Source organism: Pterocles gutturalis, unplaced genomic scaffold, assembly GCF_000699245.1.
Source record: "Pterocles gutturalis isolate BGI_N339 unplaced genomic scaffold, ASM69924v1 scaffold47244, whole genome shotgun sequence".
Classification (NCBI taxonomy): Eukaryota; Metazoa; Chordata; class Aves; order Pterocliformes; family Pteroclidae; genus Pterocles; species Pterocles gutturalis.
Window position 1 is genome coordinate 1 of NW_010132444.1, and position 14779 is coordinate 14779.

General features: G+C 36.1%; 1 protein-coding gene across 1 annotated transcript; it reads left to right on the top strand.

The window, feature by feature from the left end:
- Positions 1-2983: 2983 nt before the first annotated feature.
- Positions 2984-14086, top strand: LOC104460704 (exocyst complex component 1-like; the record flags this gene model as incomplete). Its single annotated transcript, XM_010080891.1, has 10 exons — positions 2984-3107; positions 3935-4065; positions 6113-6272; positions 7132-7152; positions 7897-8084; positions 9012-9239; positions 9473-9605; positions 9786-9893; positions 10411-10466; positions 13937-14086. Coding segments are annotated over exons 1-10 (1299 nt in total), but the record flags the coding sequence as incomplete, so codon positions are not given.
- Positions 14087-14779: the final 693 nt, after the last annotated feature.

Genomic DNA, 14779 nt, shown 5'->3' on the forward strand with positions numbered 1-14779 from the left:
ACTCGCGGGTGGGAGGCGGTGGAGCCGGTGCCTGACGGAGCCTTGGGAAGCCGCCGCTGTTATAAGTAACTCTTCCGAGTTTTCCTGTTAAATTATTGATTTTTTTTTGATCGACTTTTGGCTATGAATGATGTTCCCGCGGATGTGACAGTTATGCTACGATCTCAAGTTACGAGGTTTTAACCTGATAAGGTTCAGAAGTGGCATGTTTTCCTGTTTACACGCGGAGAGAGGCTAAGCAGTGCTCGCTAAGAAGCCTTAACAGATTGCTCTGTTGAATCGTCCCCGTGTATTTTCTCGACAGGCTGTGTCTGTGGTGTGATGTCTTTGATAGATTTCATGTAGCCGAGGCTTTGTCTGTAACATTACAGGAAAGAAATGCAGCAGTGTCTAAAGGGGTTTATTAGAGACTGACACGGTCTCGGGTATCTTGAAGGTAACTTTTTCTGAGGAAGCAGCTTTATCTTCATCTCCTTCTGATTAATTCTGTGTTCCTTTGGGACAGCAGGAGTCAAGTGTGAAGAGCTTGGTGATGTACGTCATCCTGGCACATTGTGAAGGTTTTGATGACTGTGACTAAGGGGGTTGAGTTTGTAAAAAAGTTGGCCTATAGGTCAGAACAAGTCTTTGATCTCAGGTTTAACATGTTCTGTTTTATGGGAAAGGTGTATTGTACACAACCTGGACAACTTGTGTTAGCTCTGAAATGGGAGAGTTAGGGGGTTGCAGCAGTGTGAATGTGATTTACAGCAGAAAGTAAAATCCTAAATCAGGAAGGAAAGGGGATATTTCTGAAACACAGCAGGTTGTTTTGTACTTTGTGTGTTCATTTTACGCACCTGTTGAAGACTAACAGGAATGACAACCTAATACAATTTGGGTAACAAGCTGGGCCCAGCATTTGATGAAAGGGGAGGAAAACTGTTAGCAGCTATGGAGTGTTACATTGCCATAGGGGTGTCATATAAAAAACATTTCCTAGGAATCCAGCTTGATTTATTGTCCCTTCTTTCCCCAAAGCCCTTGGGTTACTGATGTTTACAACTACGAGATTCTCTAAGCTGAGCTGAGACATAATGAGACATAAAAGACTAAAATAAAGTTTGATGCCTTTTCTGTTTCGAATGCCAAGGGAACTTTTTTGTCTTTGCTGTGTGTTTTGTCACAGGAAGCAACCCAGGTGTCTCCAAGAGAAAAATCCAACCTAAAATTTAACTCCACAGATCATCTCAGCATCAGGCAGTGTAGCATGTGATGTATATTAATCATGTTTTTAACACACTGTAGAACTTTTAAGGCACAAGTTCAGAGTAGTATTGGAACTTCTGTATTTAAACAAAAACATAGAAATTTGATGTTAAAGTGTTGCTCTTTTTAGTCTACCTAGAATCTCTCTGTAGTGTGAGGAGCTGTTCTGAATTGGGTGAATATTGCTATTTCCTCAGTTTTCTGGAGCTTAGTGGGGGTTTTGTTTTGTTTTCTTATCTGATTGATCTCTGCAAGCTTGAGTGTTGGGTGGTGTCATTCCATCCCCCTGGCCCAGATTTGTGGAATCTGGTGGGGACTAAACCATGCTTTGCTAGGGAACCAGGTGATTATAATGAAGTCTGTCTCTGAAGTCTCTTTCAGAATGTTGTGAGTTCCTTGGGATTTTATTATTGTTTGGTGCATGGTTAATTTAATGTTGATCTTTTTTACCTCTGCAAATCCTTCATTATAAATGAGCATGCTAGAAGTACAGATGTTTTCCTCTGAGCATGTTGCATACTTACTTGAAGGCGTTGCCAAAGAAAATCAAAACTCTCAATTAATGTTTTTAAGCAAACTGATTGTTAATGCATACCACAAATCTGAACAGCTTTCTTTTCTTACAGCCCCTTGTTCTCACCCTTTACTTTCTACCACTGCTGGCTGATGTTACTGCAGAGGTGAATCACTTGAAGGGGGAACCATGTGAGCAGATCCAAGGGTCCTGCTCCCCCCCATCTTCCCCCAATCTCTACCTCATTTTCTGCCCCTCTGCCTCCCCCGAATCACCTGACAACCCTATTCTTAATGAGGAGAGAATATAGAAAGCGAACTTTTGGGTGTTGTTCGGAAAGTACTTTTGCTGTTAATGGCGGATGCACCTCATGCATGCAACCTAATGGTCTGATTTTTTATGCGATTATGTCATTGACATTAAATTATATCTGCCAATGTACCAGAACATATAAAGAACAGTATTTGGTGTCCCTTGTACAATCTCCTGTGTTTGCTGTTATAGGCTATGAGAGTGAATAAGTAATGTCTGTTTGCTGTCTTTCAGCAGCAGTCTGTGCTTTTTAGCATTTGCTTAGAGTACAGGGTTCAAGGTCAGCACTTGATTCTTGGAAGAAATATCTTGATTTATTGCAAAGCCTATATGCTTACTTTCTCTTTTTGAAATATCCTGTCACTCCCTTGCTAGATAAGAAACTCCATAATTAAAAAAGTGTTCAATTTCTGAGCACTTTTCATTCTTCATTCTGTCAAAATTGTGTTGTGGTTTTTTGTTTGTTTGTTTGTTCACCTGTCTTTGTACAGGTTTTTACCAGATCCACAACATTCATACCCATTCTAAAATTCTACTACATAGTGGGGAATCTTTTTTTCTTTATTCCCATTTCAACTTTTTTCTGTTAATGCCTCACATTCTACTGTGCTACTAAGAAGCTTTTTGTTTTCTATTACATTATGCAGAGGGATCATCCTAGTGTTGATAAATTTCAGTTGTCTAGCTGAAGAAAGATAGTAAGCTTTATCTTGGTCTTTTTCCTAAAGTGGGCTGGTCTTTTAGCTATCTGTCATGCTTGTCTAGATTATGATTCTTAAGTTACCTGTAAAATTTAATTTCAAAAAAATGTAGTTGCTGTAAGTAAATGACTGGTTCTTTTTTTGTGTGTGTGTGTGTGTTAAATGTGCCTGAATAGATTATGACTTAAAATCTTTCAGCTGAGACAAAATGACTGCAATCAAGCATGCTTTACAGAGGGATATTTTCACTCCCAATGATGAACGCTTGCTGAGCATTGTGAATGTGTGCAAAGCGGGCAAAAAGAAGAGAAACTGCTTTTTGTGTGCCACAGGTACATGGTAAAACCATACTGTGTTTTTTGTCTTCACCTTTGTTTTTTATTCAGTTGCTTTTGTCTTAGCTTTATTTACAGTATTTATTCTTGCCCCATATAAAACAGATGCTTTCCATTTCTAATGGAGAAAATAAGTTGTAGCCTATACTTCCATTATTGCTTCTACTAAAAAAGAAACAAAACCCTGTAATTTTATTCCCAGATCTTGTTGTAATTTGAAATTAAAGAATCAAAATTCTAAGTGTGGGACTGGTGGGCTTTTGAAGCAGGCTTTACGTAGTGCTTAATATGGGATTTAGTAGGCATCTAGGCTGATCAGCCTATATAAATGTAATAAAGAGTACTGGTTAGAGTCCAAGGCAGAGGGCTCTGGAAGGGCACAGTAACTGAACCGAGTTCTCATGTTCCTTTGAATCTATGTTTTTTATATTACATCTTTTCAAAAAATCAGGTGCTTTGGGTCAATCCATCAATAAATTAGCTTGCTAGAAGTCTCAGAAAACATTTTTATTCTATGGTCTTCAGTTACCTCTGTACTTTGTCCGTTATGCGATCATGGTCTGATGTCTGCTCTGTCAAAGAAATATCTGTAAATTGGGTTCATTACTTCACAATCCGTATAGAGATGTATATCTGGTTGACTGAGACTTAAACTGAGCTGTGGATATTGTGGATGAAAATGTTTCAAAGGGTCTCTTTTCATCAAATAAATATTGTGAAATCTCCCCCACAGATAATTCATTTCCCAAGTTGAAGTACAGCAGAAACAGATTTTTAAAGTAATTTGTGCATTTTGAAATTACTGTTTTTACTTCATTTAACAGTGACAACAGAACGACCAGTTCAAGTAAATGTGGTAAAAGTGAAAAAATCTGACAAGGGAGATTTCTACAAAAGGCAGACTGCATGGGCACTTCGAGATCTTGCTGTTGTTGATGCCAAAGATGCTGTTAAAGTATGTGTAACTTTTTGGTTTAGTGCTCTGCTCAGAAAATCCTTTTGATTACAAGTTGGAGTTAACTTCCTTGGTGCTGACTGCTTTAAAGCTTTGATTGATAAGACATTAATTAGGAATTAGGATGATATACTCCTGGGCTGCTTGTGCCTGCATTTTCTCATTTCCAAGAATATAACCCTGGTAAACTGAGTAAGAGTAATCTAGATATGCTTGAATAGCAATATTCTGAGTATCTGCCCTGTTTGTTATAGCGATCTCTCAGTAACTGTACAGTGCTTGTGCTAAGGACCAGTACTTTTTTGTTTGTTTCAAGTCTTATATAAATTTTTACTCCAAGCTTAGTTTCCCCTTAAAAAATTTACGACCATCTTAGAATGACATTGAGATACATGTAGCATTTTTTGCTAGGACACTTGAAAACATTCTTTATGAGCAGTATATAAGCTTGAAGGTGAGCTTTTATAATCTGTTCTCTAAATTATGACATTGGCCATTTGTTGAAAAGCGTACAGTCCTGAGGTGGTGTTCTTTTCCATAGAAAAAGAGCAATTTATTTTTGACCATTTAGATTCATCTGTTGTTACAAACTAAGATGTACAAACAGGCAGAGGTGAAACATCTTCATCTTGTGATGTCTGGTTTTATGTTAACTGGTGATTTGGAGGAATAGTGGAGCAAACTACAAAGCTGAAAATGCTTTGGTTTCCCTCTCCCCAAGTTTAGGTTAAACATGTTTTATTATTTCAGGTATCCACATACTTGTTGGCTAGATTTTAGATTTTCCTTGCTGTTCCTAAATACCATGTTGGAGAATTGCTTCTTACAGGTTAAGGTTTAATTTAAAATTACACTGTCTTTTGGGGCATTTTCTTGCAAAACAGAATTCGATACCTGTTTTCAGAAATGTGCTGTAATGTATATACCATTATAAAGAGAGATTTTAGAATTTTCTTTCAAAAAAACAAATGTTGAATGCCAAACTGTCTCATTAAAAAACGTCAGAATTAAAGTTGATAGGTGCATCATGTTTTGGTTTCCAAACATGACCTAGGCAACTCTTTCGACACAGGCCTTTCCTGCACTAGTTGTGAGACAACTCAAATTTTATGTAATGATACTCTTTGTTTAGAATGTATGGTAATTATCAATATAAGCTACAGAAAAAAACCCAAAACTACTCTTATTGTGCTGTACAGGAAATACTGTTTCCCACTGTATGCAGTTTCATGTGCAGCCTGCTTCTGCAGATAGTAGTGACAATATAACTAATATGTAGCAGCAATTGTAGTTTTACAAACTATAGACAAGTATGAATTTAACACGTATCTGAGGCAATAACATTTTTAATCAGAAGGAGGGGTTGGATCTTGTCAAATGCTTGGAATGTGATCTTTAAAACAGAGTATTACCAGTTACAGTCCATATTGAGTTCATAAATGGCTGTAGAAAAGTACTTTATTCAATTGTTATCAAAGCAATGTTCAGGCAATAAATCTAGTTGAAGATACTTCTATAGTAGCTTTTTACCACTAAAATACCAAATGGTCTTTTCTATCCCATTCAGTGCTATCAAATACTGTCATATCTACAAAATATGTAAAGTGCTCATAATTTTTTTCCCTTGCCCATTCCCTTAAGTCTCCTTGAATTGTGTTGTATATGTTGTCAGTAATGCCAGCTACTGTTTTTAGTTTCAGAAAGTTAACACACGGCATTAGTCATTCTGAGGACAGTGTTTCAGGGCAGACAGTGCTGTCAAATGTTTCTCGAAACTCTTGCAGATCTCTGTATTATGTGTTGTTGTTGCCTTATCTGGCTTGACAAAATGCTGTCTTCATAGCGTGGATTCTGTTTTTTCACTTTCAGTCTTTTAGCACCTTCATTAAGGTTGGTGTAACCACCAGTATTGGTATATCAGCTTAAGGTTGGCATCTATGTAATTTCATTTTTATCCTGTTATCTCAATAACTCAATGAGTAAACAATCTCTGCTGCTCAGAGAATCATTTGACCATTGAGCCTGTAACATATCTCATCTTTTTCAGGAGAATCCCGAATTTGACTTGCACTTTGACAAGGTATACAAATGGGTTGCAAGCAGCACAGTGGAAAAGAACACCTTCATTTCATGTATCTGGAAACTCAATCAGAGATATCTTAGAAAGAAAATTGACTTTATTAATGTTAGTTCACAGCTTTTGGAAGGTAAGTTTCTAGAACTGTATGCTAAGTATAAAGTTTAATAATTATTGATGTATTGATTAGCTATACTAAAAAAAAATCCTGACAGTTTTGCATATTCAATTTTATTATTTTATATTTTCTAAGTCTTCAGATAAACAAGGTGACTAGATAACAGATTTTATATTAGAAAATGAGAACCAAGACAAAACACTTAATTAATGAAGCTCTAAATATTGATAAGCTTATAGTTATTTCTAAGACATTTCGTTTCTTGAACAAAATAAAATCTTCCTGCAAGACCTGGTAGGTGTAAATGTGTAATGAATCTGCTTTTGTTCCCATTTTCGCTTCCCTTGAATTAGAAAAATGCTTTAAAAAGTGACATTTCAGTAGCAAGCTAAAGGTTATATGAGGTTTTATATCGATTTCTAGTTTATAAACTGTGAAGCATGTGTTAAATTCTGCTGGACCCTATTACAGTTTATGGTACTGGCTGGTTTTTCAGAAGGCTTTGTATCTTGTTAGCTCATATTGTATTAAATGTTTTTTACAGTCACATTATCTTTTAATAGTTAAAATTTTTCAGTAAAGCCTATTAAGTGTTTCTCACATTGAGTCTGTCAGAAGTGGTTGGTATTAAATACTAGACTGGATTGCACAGAAGAACTTGAATTAGAAATGTAAAGCAGGGAGGATAGCATTTCTGTATTTTGGTGTTGACTGAAATTTGATTTTAACCAACTTCTAACTTTTCAACTTTGTGCAATATAAAAACATTCAAACTTACTGCCACTTAAAAATGTACACACTGTTCACGCTTTGTCTAGCTAACATTCTCTGCTTCCTTTCCTCTGCTTTTCCATACCTTTTAATTCTTCAGAACTGCCTAAAGTTGCAGAAGGTGCGTAACACCTTTTCCTTTATTTCGCTTTGTAAGCAATTTTTCTTAAACTATATGCTTTTTCTTTTTTTTTAAAGTGCTTTGGATAGCTTATTAAGTTGCTAGAGATGAGAGAGGTATCAAATGTCCTAAACACTGACTATACTGTGTTAATGTTCTGTAAATCATTTGTCAGCCTTTGAATGGCTTGTTGAATTAAGTAAGCACTGCCATGAGAAATCATAGTGCATGAAAACGTTGTTACATAATTTTCTCTTACCCGAGTACTGATTGTCCTGCTGTGAAACTTGAGCATCAAGATAATTTTTATTTATTCAGTGATATATTTCTTCATCAACTTTAGTATGTTTCCTTTGTCCTCTATCTACCAAAAGAGGCAATCTAACTTCTACTGATCTTCTGCTAACAAGTCTAGCATCATACTGTGGTGTATTCTGATGCTGATTACCAGCGTGAGAGGTGAATAAACTGAGATGGTATGTCCCTTTGTACATGCAGTAAAGGAAGGTGGCTATTTGTATTTTGCTTATGTTGCATAATTTGGAAAACATCACTGTTGGGAACCAGTTCAGGAAATCTTAATGAAGACAGACTTGAAAAAAACATGTGTAGGTAGCAAGTGCTTGTATGAAAGTTGTTTAACCGATTCATTCACTTAAAGATAATTGAACATACTTAAGTACTCTTAAAATGCTTGTGACTTTATGCAATTGATAATGTGTTTATTTCCCTTCTCTACATAAGAATCTGTTCCAAGTGGAGAGAATCAAAGTGTAGCAGGAGGTGATGAAGAAGCTGTGGATGAATACCAGGAGTTAAATGCAAAAGAGGAACAGGATATTGAAATAATGATGGAAGGGTGTGAATATGCTATTTCTAATGCTGAAGCCTTTGCAGAGAAGTTGTTGAGAGAGCTACAAGTGCTAGATGGGGTAAACATTTCTTCCAATGTAATGCGTTAGCATATTGAACTGTTTACAGTGATACTGACTACGTACTGTTCTTTGAAAAGGTAGCTAACATGTTCTGCTGCATATTTAAATATACTTGTATATCTGCTCGTAAGCAGAGCTACATCCTGTCTATTACCAGATCTTAAAGATCTTCAACTCTGCATTTTACCTTCCAGACCTTCTGGGGTGAGTTGCAGGCTTTCAAAAGAGGAGTTGAGAGGAAAAAAAGGGAGGAATTCTGCATATACCTTTCTTGAAGGCAGAGGTGCAGGGAGAAAGAGAACAGATGCTTGTGTCCATGGATGTGAACTCTTATGCCCAAAATACTACTCTGTGTAATTTGGAACCTGGTTTAGTCTAATAAGATTGCAGTTTTCAACTGTCTGTAACTGTACTATATTGTTTGCAATTTTGCTTTTTAAACAACCCAACAAATTAAGGGGATGCAGGGGATGCAGTCTTGAGGGAACAGTCAACAACCTCCTCAAATTGTCAAGTTGTATGTTGCTCTTATATTTTGCAAATGGCTGTTAATCATAGAGATCTTGCAACAGAAAATGTAGCCTTATCACCTAAGCTGTTTTTCTGGAACTAAAAATGTTTCAGTATAGTAGGGATTACTGTTTCGTTTTTATTTTTGTGCAGATCAATACTCCAATTCTAAGAATTTGAGCAAAGTTTTGGTTTTCTATCTTTTCAGTATGAAATAAAGAAGTGTCATAGACTGAGATGCTGTGTTCAATAACACTTTAAATGAGAAGTACTACAAGCTTATATTGTTTTGTCTCTTTCATCAAGAGTATTGGAAAGTCTTTTTTTGACAGTAACAGAGACAGGAGGAGATATTAAAATTCTTTGAGATATAAAAATGTCTCTTAAAATTTTGTGGCTTAATTTTCTGTACAGGCAAATATCCAGTCAATTATGGCCTCAGAGAAACAGGTGAATATCTTAATGAAGTTGCTGGATGAAGCTCTGAAGGAAGTTGACCAAATTGAGCTAAAGCTGAGTAGTTATGAAGAAATGCTTCAGAGTGTAAAAGAGCAAATGGATCAAATTTCAGAAAGCAACCACCTAATCCATCTCAGCAACACAAATAATGTGAAACTGCTGTCAGAGATAGAGTTCTTAGTGGTAAGCATTTTTATTGTGTTTACTATGGTTGTTCACATCAGGTATAAAATTATTTTAGGTTGCTACTCTCTTCAGCAACCATATACGAGGTTCATTTAGAAAAATTAATTTATTTTTCTGTTCTACTATTGTACCAAATTCAGTAAGTTTTTATAATGATGGAATTGTATTTATCAGTCTTGGTTCAGAGCAAACTAACCTGCTTATGGACAGTAATATCCATTATTTTGTAGAATCACATGGATTTGGCAAAAGGTCATATAAAGGCCCTTCAGGAGGGAGATCTGACATCTTCTCGAGGCATTGAGGCCTGCACAAATGCAGCAGATGCCCTGCTGCAGTGTATGAATGTAGCTCTTCGTCCAGGTAATGTTTTTGTTAGACTACAGTCTAACATACCAGATTTATCATGGTAGTGCCTTTATTGTATGTCCCTTTCCAACTAGTCTCAGATTTTGTTCTGTAGATTGAGGGACTTGTGACCTCTGGTCTTTTTGGTTCCCACATACTATATACTTTGTACTCTGAAGTTCTTTTTGTTTTCAGGACATGATATGCTTCATGCAGTGAAACAGCAACAGCAGCGGTTTAGTGACTTGCGTGAGCAATTTGCACGGAGGCTTGCCAGTCATCTGAACAGTGTGTTTGTTCAAATTATTTCTTACTATTTTATATGAAATTTTTGGTCACAAACTTTTCCTGAGAGGAAAAACAATCCACCTAAAATTGGATGTGTTTTGTGATGTAATCAGTAAATTAATGGATTGCTAGAGGCAATGCACACAGATATCACAAGCATACCAAACTATACTTGCCTATGGAAGTGCCTTATATTTAAAAAAAACCCACCTCTCCTTAGTGGGTTTGCTGTCTGAAGTAAACAGATCGTGTGATATAAGGATTTATTTTAATTGTAAAGCTTGATTAATTGAGGAGAAAAAGCATTTATTTTTTTAAGGGTGTCAGAGGCTCAGACCGTTGGAGTTCTTGCTGTCTGAACGTCAAGGGCCATAAAAAAACCCAAACCCTACAAAGTAAAATGTCTAAACCTTGATTTTTGAGCCTTAACTTGAAATATTCAGAAATACCTGTCCTGAGACTTGTTTCCTGAAGGCTGGATGTCTTTTTTAGCATAATTTAAAAAAATTTCTATATTTTTTTATCTCCAATTAGTTTACTCAGACCCTCCTTCAACTCTATAACAGGTCCTCCTGTCTTTCAGTTCCAGTGAGTACACCGTTTGATACAAGCTTTTCTAACTAATTTTTTTGAGCTTGACTTATCTAACTAGCAGCTGCATCTTTGGCTTTACAAAAAGAAATTTATCCTTACTGACTGCAGAGCATCAGACTTATGCTCCTTCTCACATTATTTTTATCAGCCCTCATTTTTTTAATCTTTTTATGAGAGATCATTCCTCTGACCGATCTCCAGAAATTTCTAAGAGACAGATTGAGATGTATGGAGGAGAAATATTTTCAGGAAATTGTAATACGTGTACAACTGTACACATACTGCAACTGTGTGAAACTGTAATATTTGTAAGCAAAAAAATTCCATTTTGATACATGTTAGCACAATCAGAGTTTTAGAAGTTTTCCTTTTTATGTATTAGACTGTGAGCAGAAAATGGAATAGAGTTATGCTGCGTAATTGTATAGAAAATTGTATTTGAGAGTACAAGTGTGGCTTTTTATGGCAAAGATCAGCGCTTCCTACAGTTTCTTCACTTTGCAGAAGAATTCCAGTTCTATAGAATGTTAATTTTTTTTCCTTCAGTTTCTGTTCTTAAGAAGGTACGTTTCTCCTGTTACTTTTAATATTTTGAAAAACTGAGCAGGCTATATGTCCTGTCCTCTGAATGAGCAAGTAGGAGCTATGTTGTGTAAATGCATTCACAAAGTTTGAATATTGGACGTCTGTATGAACGTGTTTGTTAAACAGAATGTCTTTTCTGATGTTCTGTTCTAAGGATTTTATTTTTAAAATAGTAAGCAATTATTATTATAATGTAATACTGTGTGTATTAGATGGAATACTTCTAAAGAGACTTTTCAGTGCTATTGCAAATGCTCTTACCAATTTGCAATTTTTAAAATTTTTTTATTTAAATTCTGGTACTAACAGTGGCCTCACCAGTGTCTTTCATATAAACTTGCACTCTGAAAAGTTTTGGCCTGCTGTTAGCAGTGAGGTATTAATCAACAGATAAAAAAATATGACCTTCCTGTAAGGTTAAGCAGGAGGAGTTCATTAACTGCAAGAGATGAACCTCAGCAAAGCCTTTTTGTGTGTTGGAAAACGAAAAAAAAAAAAAAAAATGTGTACTTCATTTGATTCAACTGTTGGAGGTTTAACAGATTTTTGTGTTACCTGACTAAAATGACCTTGTTTTGTTAGTCTGATGAATAGAATATTGCAGTTTCTCAGTCCCATGATTTTGGAAAGTCTAACTAGAATACTTTGTTACCTTTAACATCTGAAGAGTTGCATTGTTTGTTTAGAATGTTTCTTTAAAGGGAAAAAACAAAAGCACTTTAGAAAAAAACTATGAAAAATATTTCTAAATTCAATAGATAAAGACTTCTAAATTAAAATGACAAATGAAAACCCAATGATATCTAGGTAGCTTCTAATACAAGCAAGGCATATTCTGATTTGGAACTCATTCAATGAAAAAACAAAGTTGCATCGACATTTTGGCCTAAATATATTGTATTAGAAGTAGAAAATTGTTCTTTTTTTTTTAAAGCAAACAAACCCAGTGCTGTGATTCAAACTACTGTTGTAAGATATTAAGGTGCATCATCTCCTTTATGTACAAATTAGAAAAAACTTAAAAGTTTTAAACAGAAATGCAACTTGGCATTGCCGATCACTGCAGTGTTAAAAACTGTTTGCAGTAGCTGTTACTAACAGTTAATGTAGTTGTCTTTATTGTGTCCTAATAATTTTTGATTTAACCTTCCTGTGTGTTTATAACTTAGAAGATTTCTTTCTTTTAACAACCAAGTTCAGCATTCAATTAAAAGGCAACTCTGGGCTTTCTGTTTGTGAAATACAAAGTAATTTGAAGCTTTGAAACTATGAAATAGCAGAATAACAAACTTGCAGTATCATCTTTTAACAGTATAAAAGTATATGTAGTGGGAGGAAGCCTGTTAATTAGATGGAGACAGTACACCTAATAGTTGGCTTGGAGAGAGAAATTTATCTCGGGAGGGGATTTGTCATCTAGCTTTATGAAAATGTAATGATTAAGCACAAATAAAAAGTATGTAATAAAGGGACATGAATACAATTATTAGATGAAAGAAACAATAAAGATTTGGATAGCTGAGTGTTTCCTAGCAGTGGTATGAACTAGCCTTTGGACTGACTTAGTTGAAGAGAGAGCTGTGAAAACCACCAGGTAAATGATCTTAAACTATGATGAACTTGAACATTAAAAAGCATGCTGCAGGAATGTTGAACACCAAGGGATAGGAGAGAGAACCATAAATGTTCTTCTACATCTAGTTTTTATAAAAGCATATCAAAGATCTGTTGAAAATATTTGCTATATGCATGCCCAGAAGTACATATGGTACTACTTGGCTGGATTCCAATTGCAAATTATGTGCTGCAATAATTAACACTTTACAAAGTTAGTTTTTTGTTGGAGTCAGACTACAAGATTGTTTTTAGAAGGAATATTAACTGTGTGACCCGTCTGCCCTGTCTGTGAGAATAAATTAATGAAGTTGTCTAGGACTTTTTCTTTGGATCCATTTGTGTCTGAGTTCATGTAGTTAAGCAAGCAGGACTTTAAGTGCATGTTCATGTTGGATGCAAAAAAGAATTCCAGCTTTATTCAGAATCTGGCATGTTCACATTGTGTTACTTAAGGAAGGTTATTCTTCTACAAATAATACCAAGAGTCATATCTTATTTAAGAAAAAAAAAAAACCTGTGAATGTATTGTGGAGGCTTTTAGGGCTTTTGTAACCAAAGACTTGAACTGATTAGTACTTAATGCGATAGAGAAGGGTGAGCAAAAGTTGCTTTAGTATTGACTCTGTGATCCAAACTGGCTTATGTTCCAACTGAGAGACACAAAGCAATGAAAGTGTGTGTGTGTGTGCATTTGTGCGGAGGGAGAGAGAATGTGTGTGAACTGATGTTTTCAATGTTTTGCTAAAGTGGGTTGAATTGGAGCAGATTTTCTGAGACGTAGCAATAAAGCTCATCATTAACACCTAGACCACTAAGTGTCTGGGGATTTGAAATGTCCTATCATATATGGTTACAACATCTTTAAAAAGAAGCAGCTATGGATTTTTTTTTTTTGGTTTAGAGAAATAATGTAATAATCTCTTAGAATTTTTCAGAAGCAGTTGAACACTCATCATTAAATCTTTACTCAGGTGTACCTTGCATTCTCATGTAAAAAATGCCTGAAGGCAAAGTGGTAAACAGCAAAAGCCTTACAATGAACAAGCTTACTAAAATGCATTATCTGCCACAACTATAATATGTAGGTCTCCATATTACATTAGGCATCTTTTCAGTCAGTGTTTCTAGACTTTGTTTCTATGCAAGATATTTTTATGATTTTCTGTTTGAATGGGATACTGTCTTTGTTTTAAGTTTTTCAGGAAACTTATAGCACATCTGTATAGTGCTTCCAGATTTATTTAAAACTTTCTCTTATCAAGGGTCACGATCAGAGTTCTACTCTTGCCCAGCACTCTGTTGAATTGACGTTACCCAATCACCATCCATTTCACAGAGATTTACTTCGATATGCTAAACTGATGGAGTGGCTCAAGAACACAGATTATGGAAAATATGAAGGGCTAACAAAGGTATGTGAAGTGCTCAAATGATGCTAGAGAATTGTCATGGTTAAACCCCAGCTGGCAATAAGCACCAGCCAGCCACTTGCTCACTCCCCCCTGGTGGGATGGGGGACAGAACTGGAAGGGTAAAAGTGAGAAAACTCATGGGTTCAGATAAAGACGGTTTAATAGGTAAAGCAAAAGCCATGTGCCCAAGCAAAGCAAAATAAGGAATTCATTCACTACTTCCCATCAGCAGGCAGGTGTTCGGCTATCTCCAGGAAAGCTGAAGATGGGTTTTATCACATGTAACAGTTACTTGGGAAGACAAATGCCATCACTCCGAATGTCCCCCACCCCTTCCTCCTTCTTCCCCCAGCTTTATATGCTGAGCATGACATCATATGGTATGGAATATCCTGTTGGTCAGTTGGGATCAGATGTCCCAGCTGTGTCCCCTCCCAACTTCTTGTGCACCCCCAGCCTTTTTTGGTATTTGTTGTATACTGTATTATTTTTTCCTCCGAGATTCTGTGTCTCTGTTCTGAAGTGTCATAAAATATTAAGTGGAGACTGGTGACAAGAGGCGTTCTGCAAGGGTCACTGCTGGGACTGGTGTTTAATATCTTGGTCAGCGACATGGATACTGGGATCGAGTGCACCCTCAGCAGGTTTGCAGATAACACCAAACTGTGGTGTGATGGACACGCTGGAGGGAAG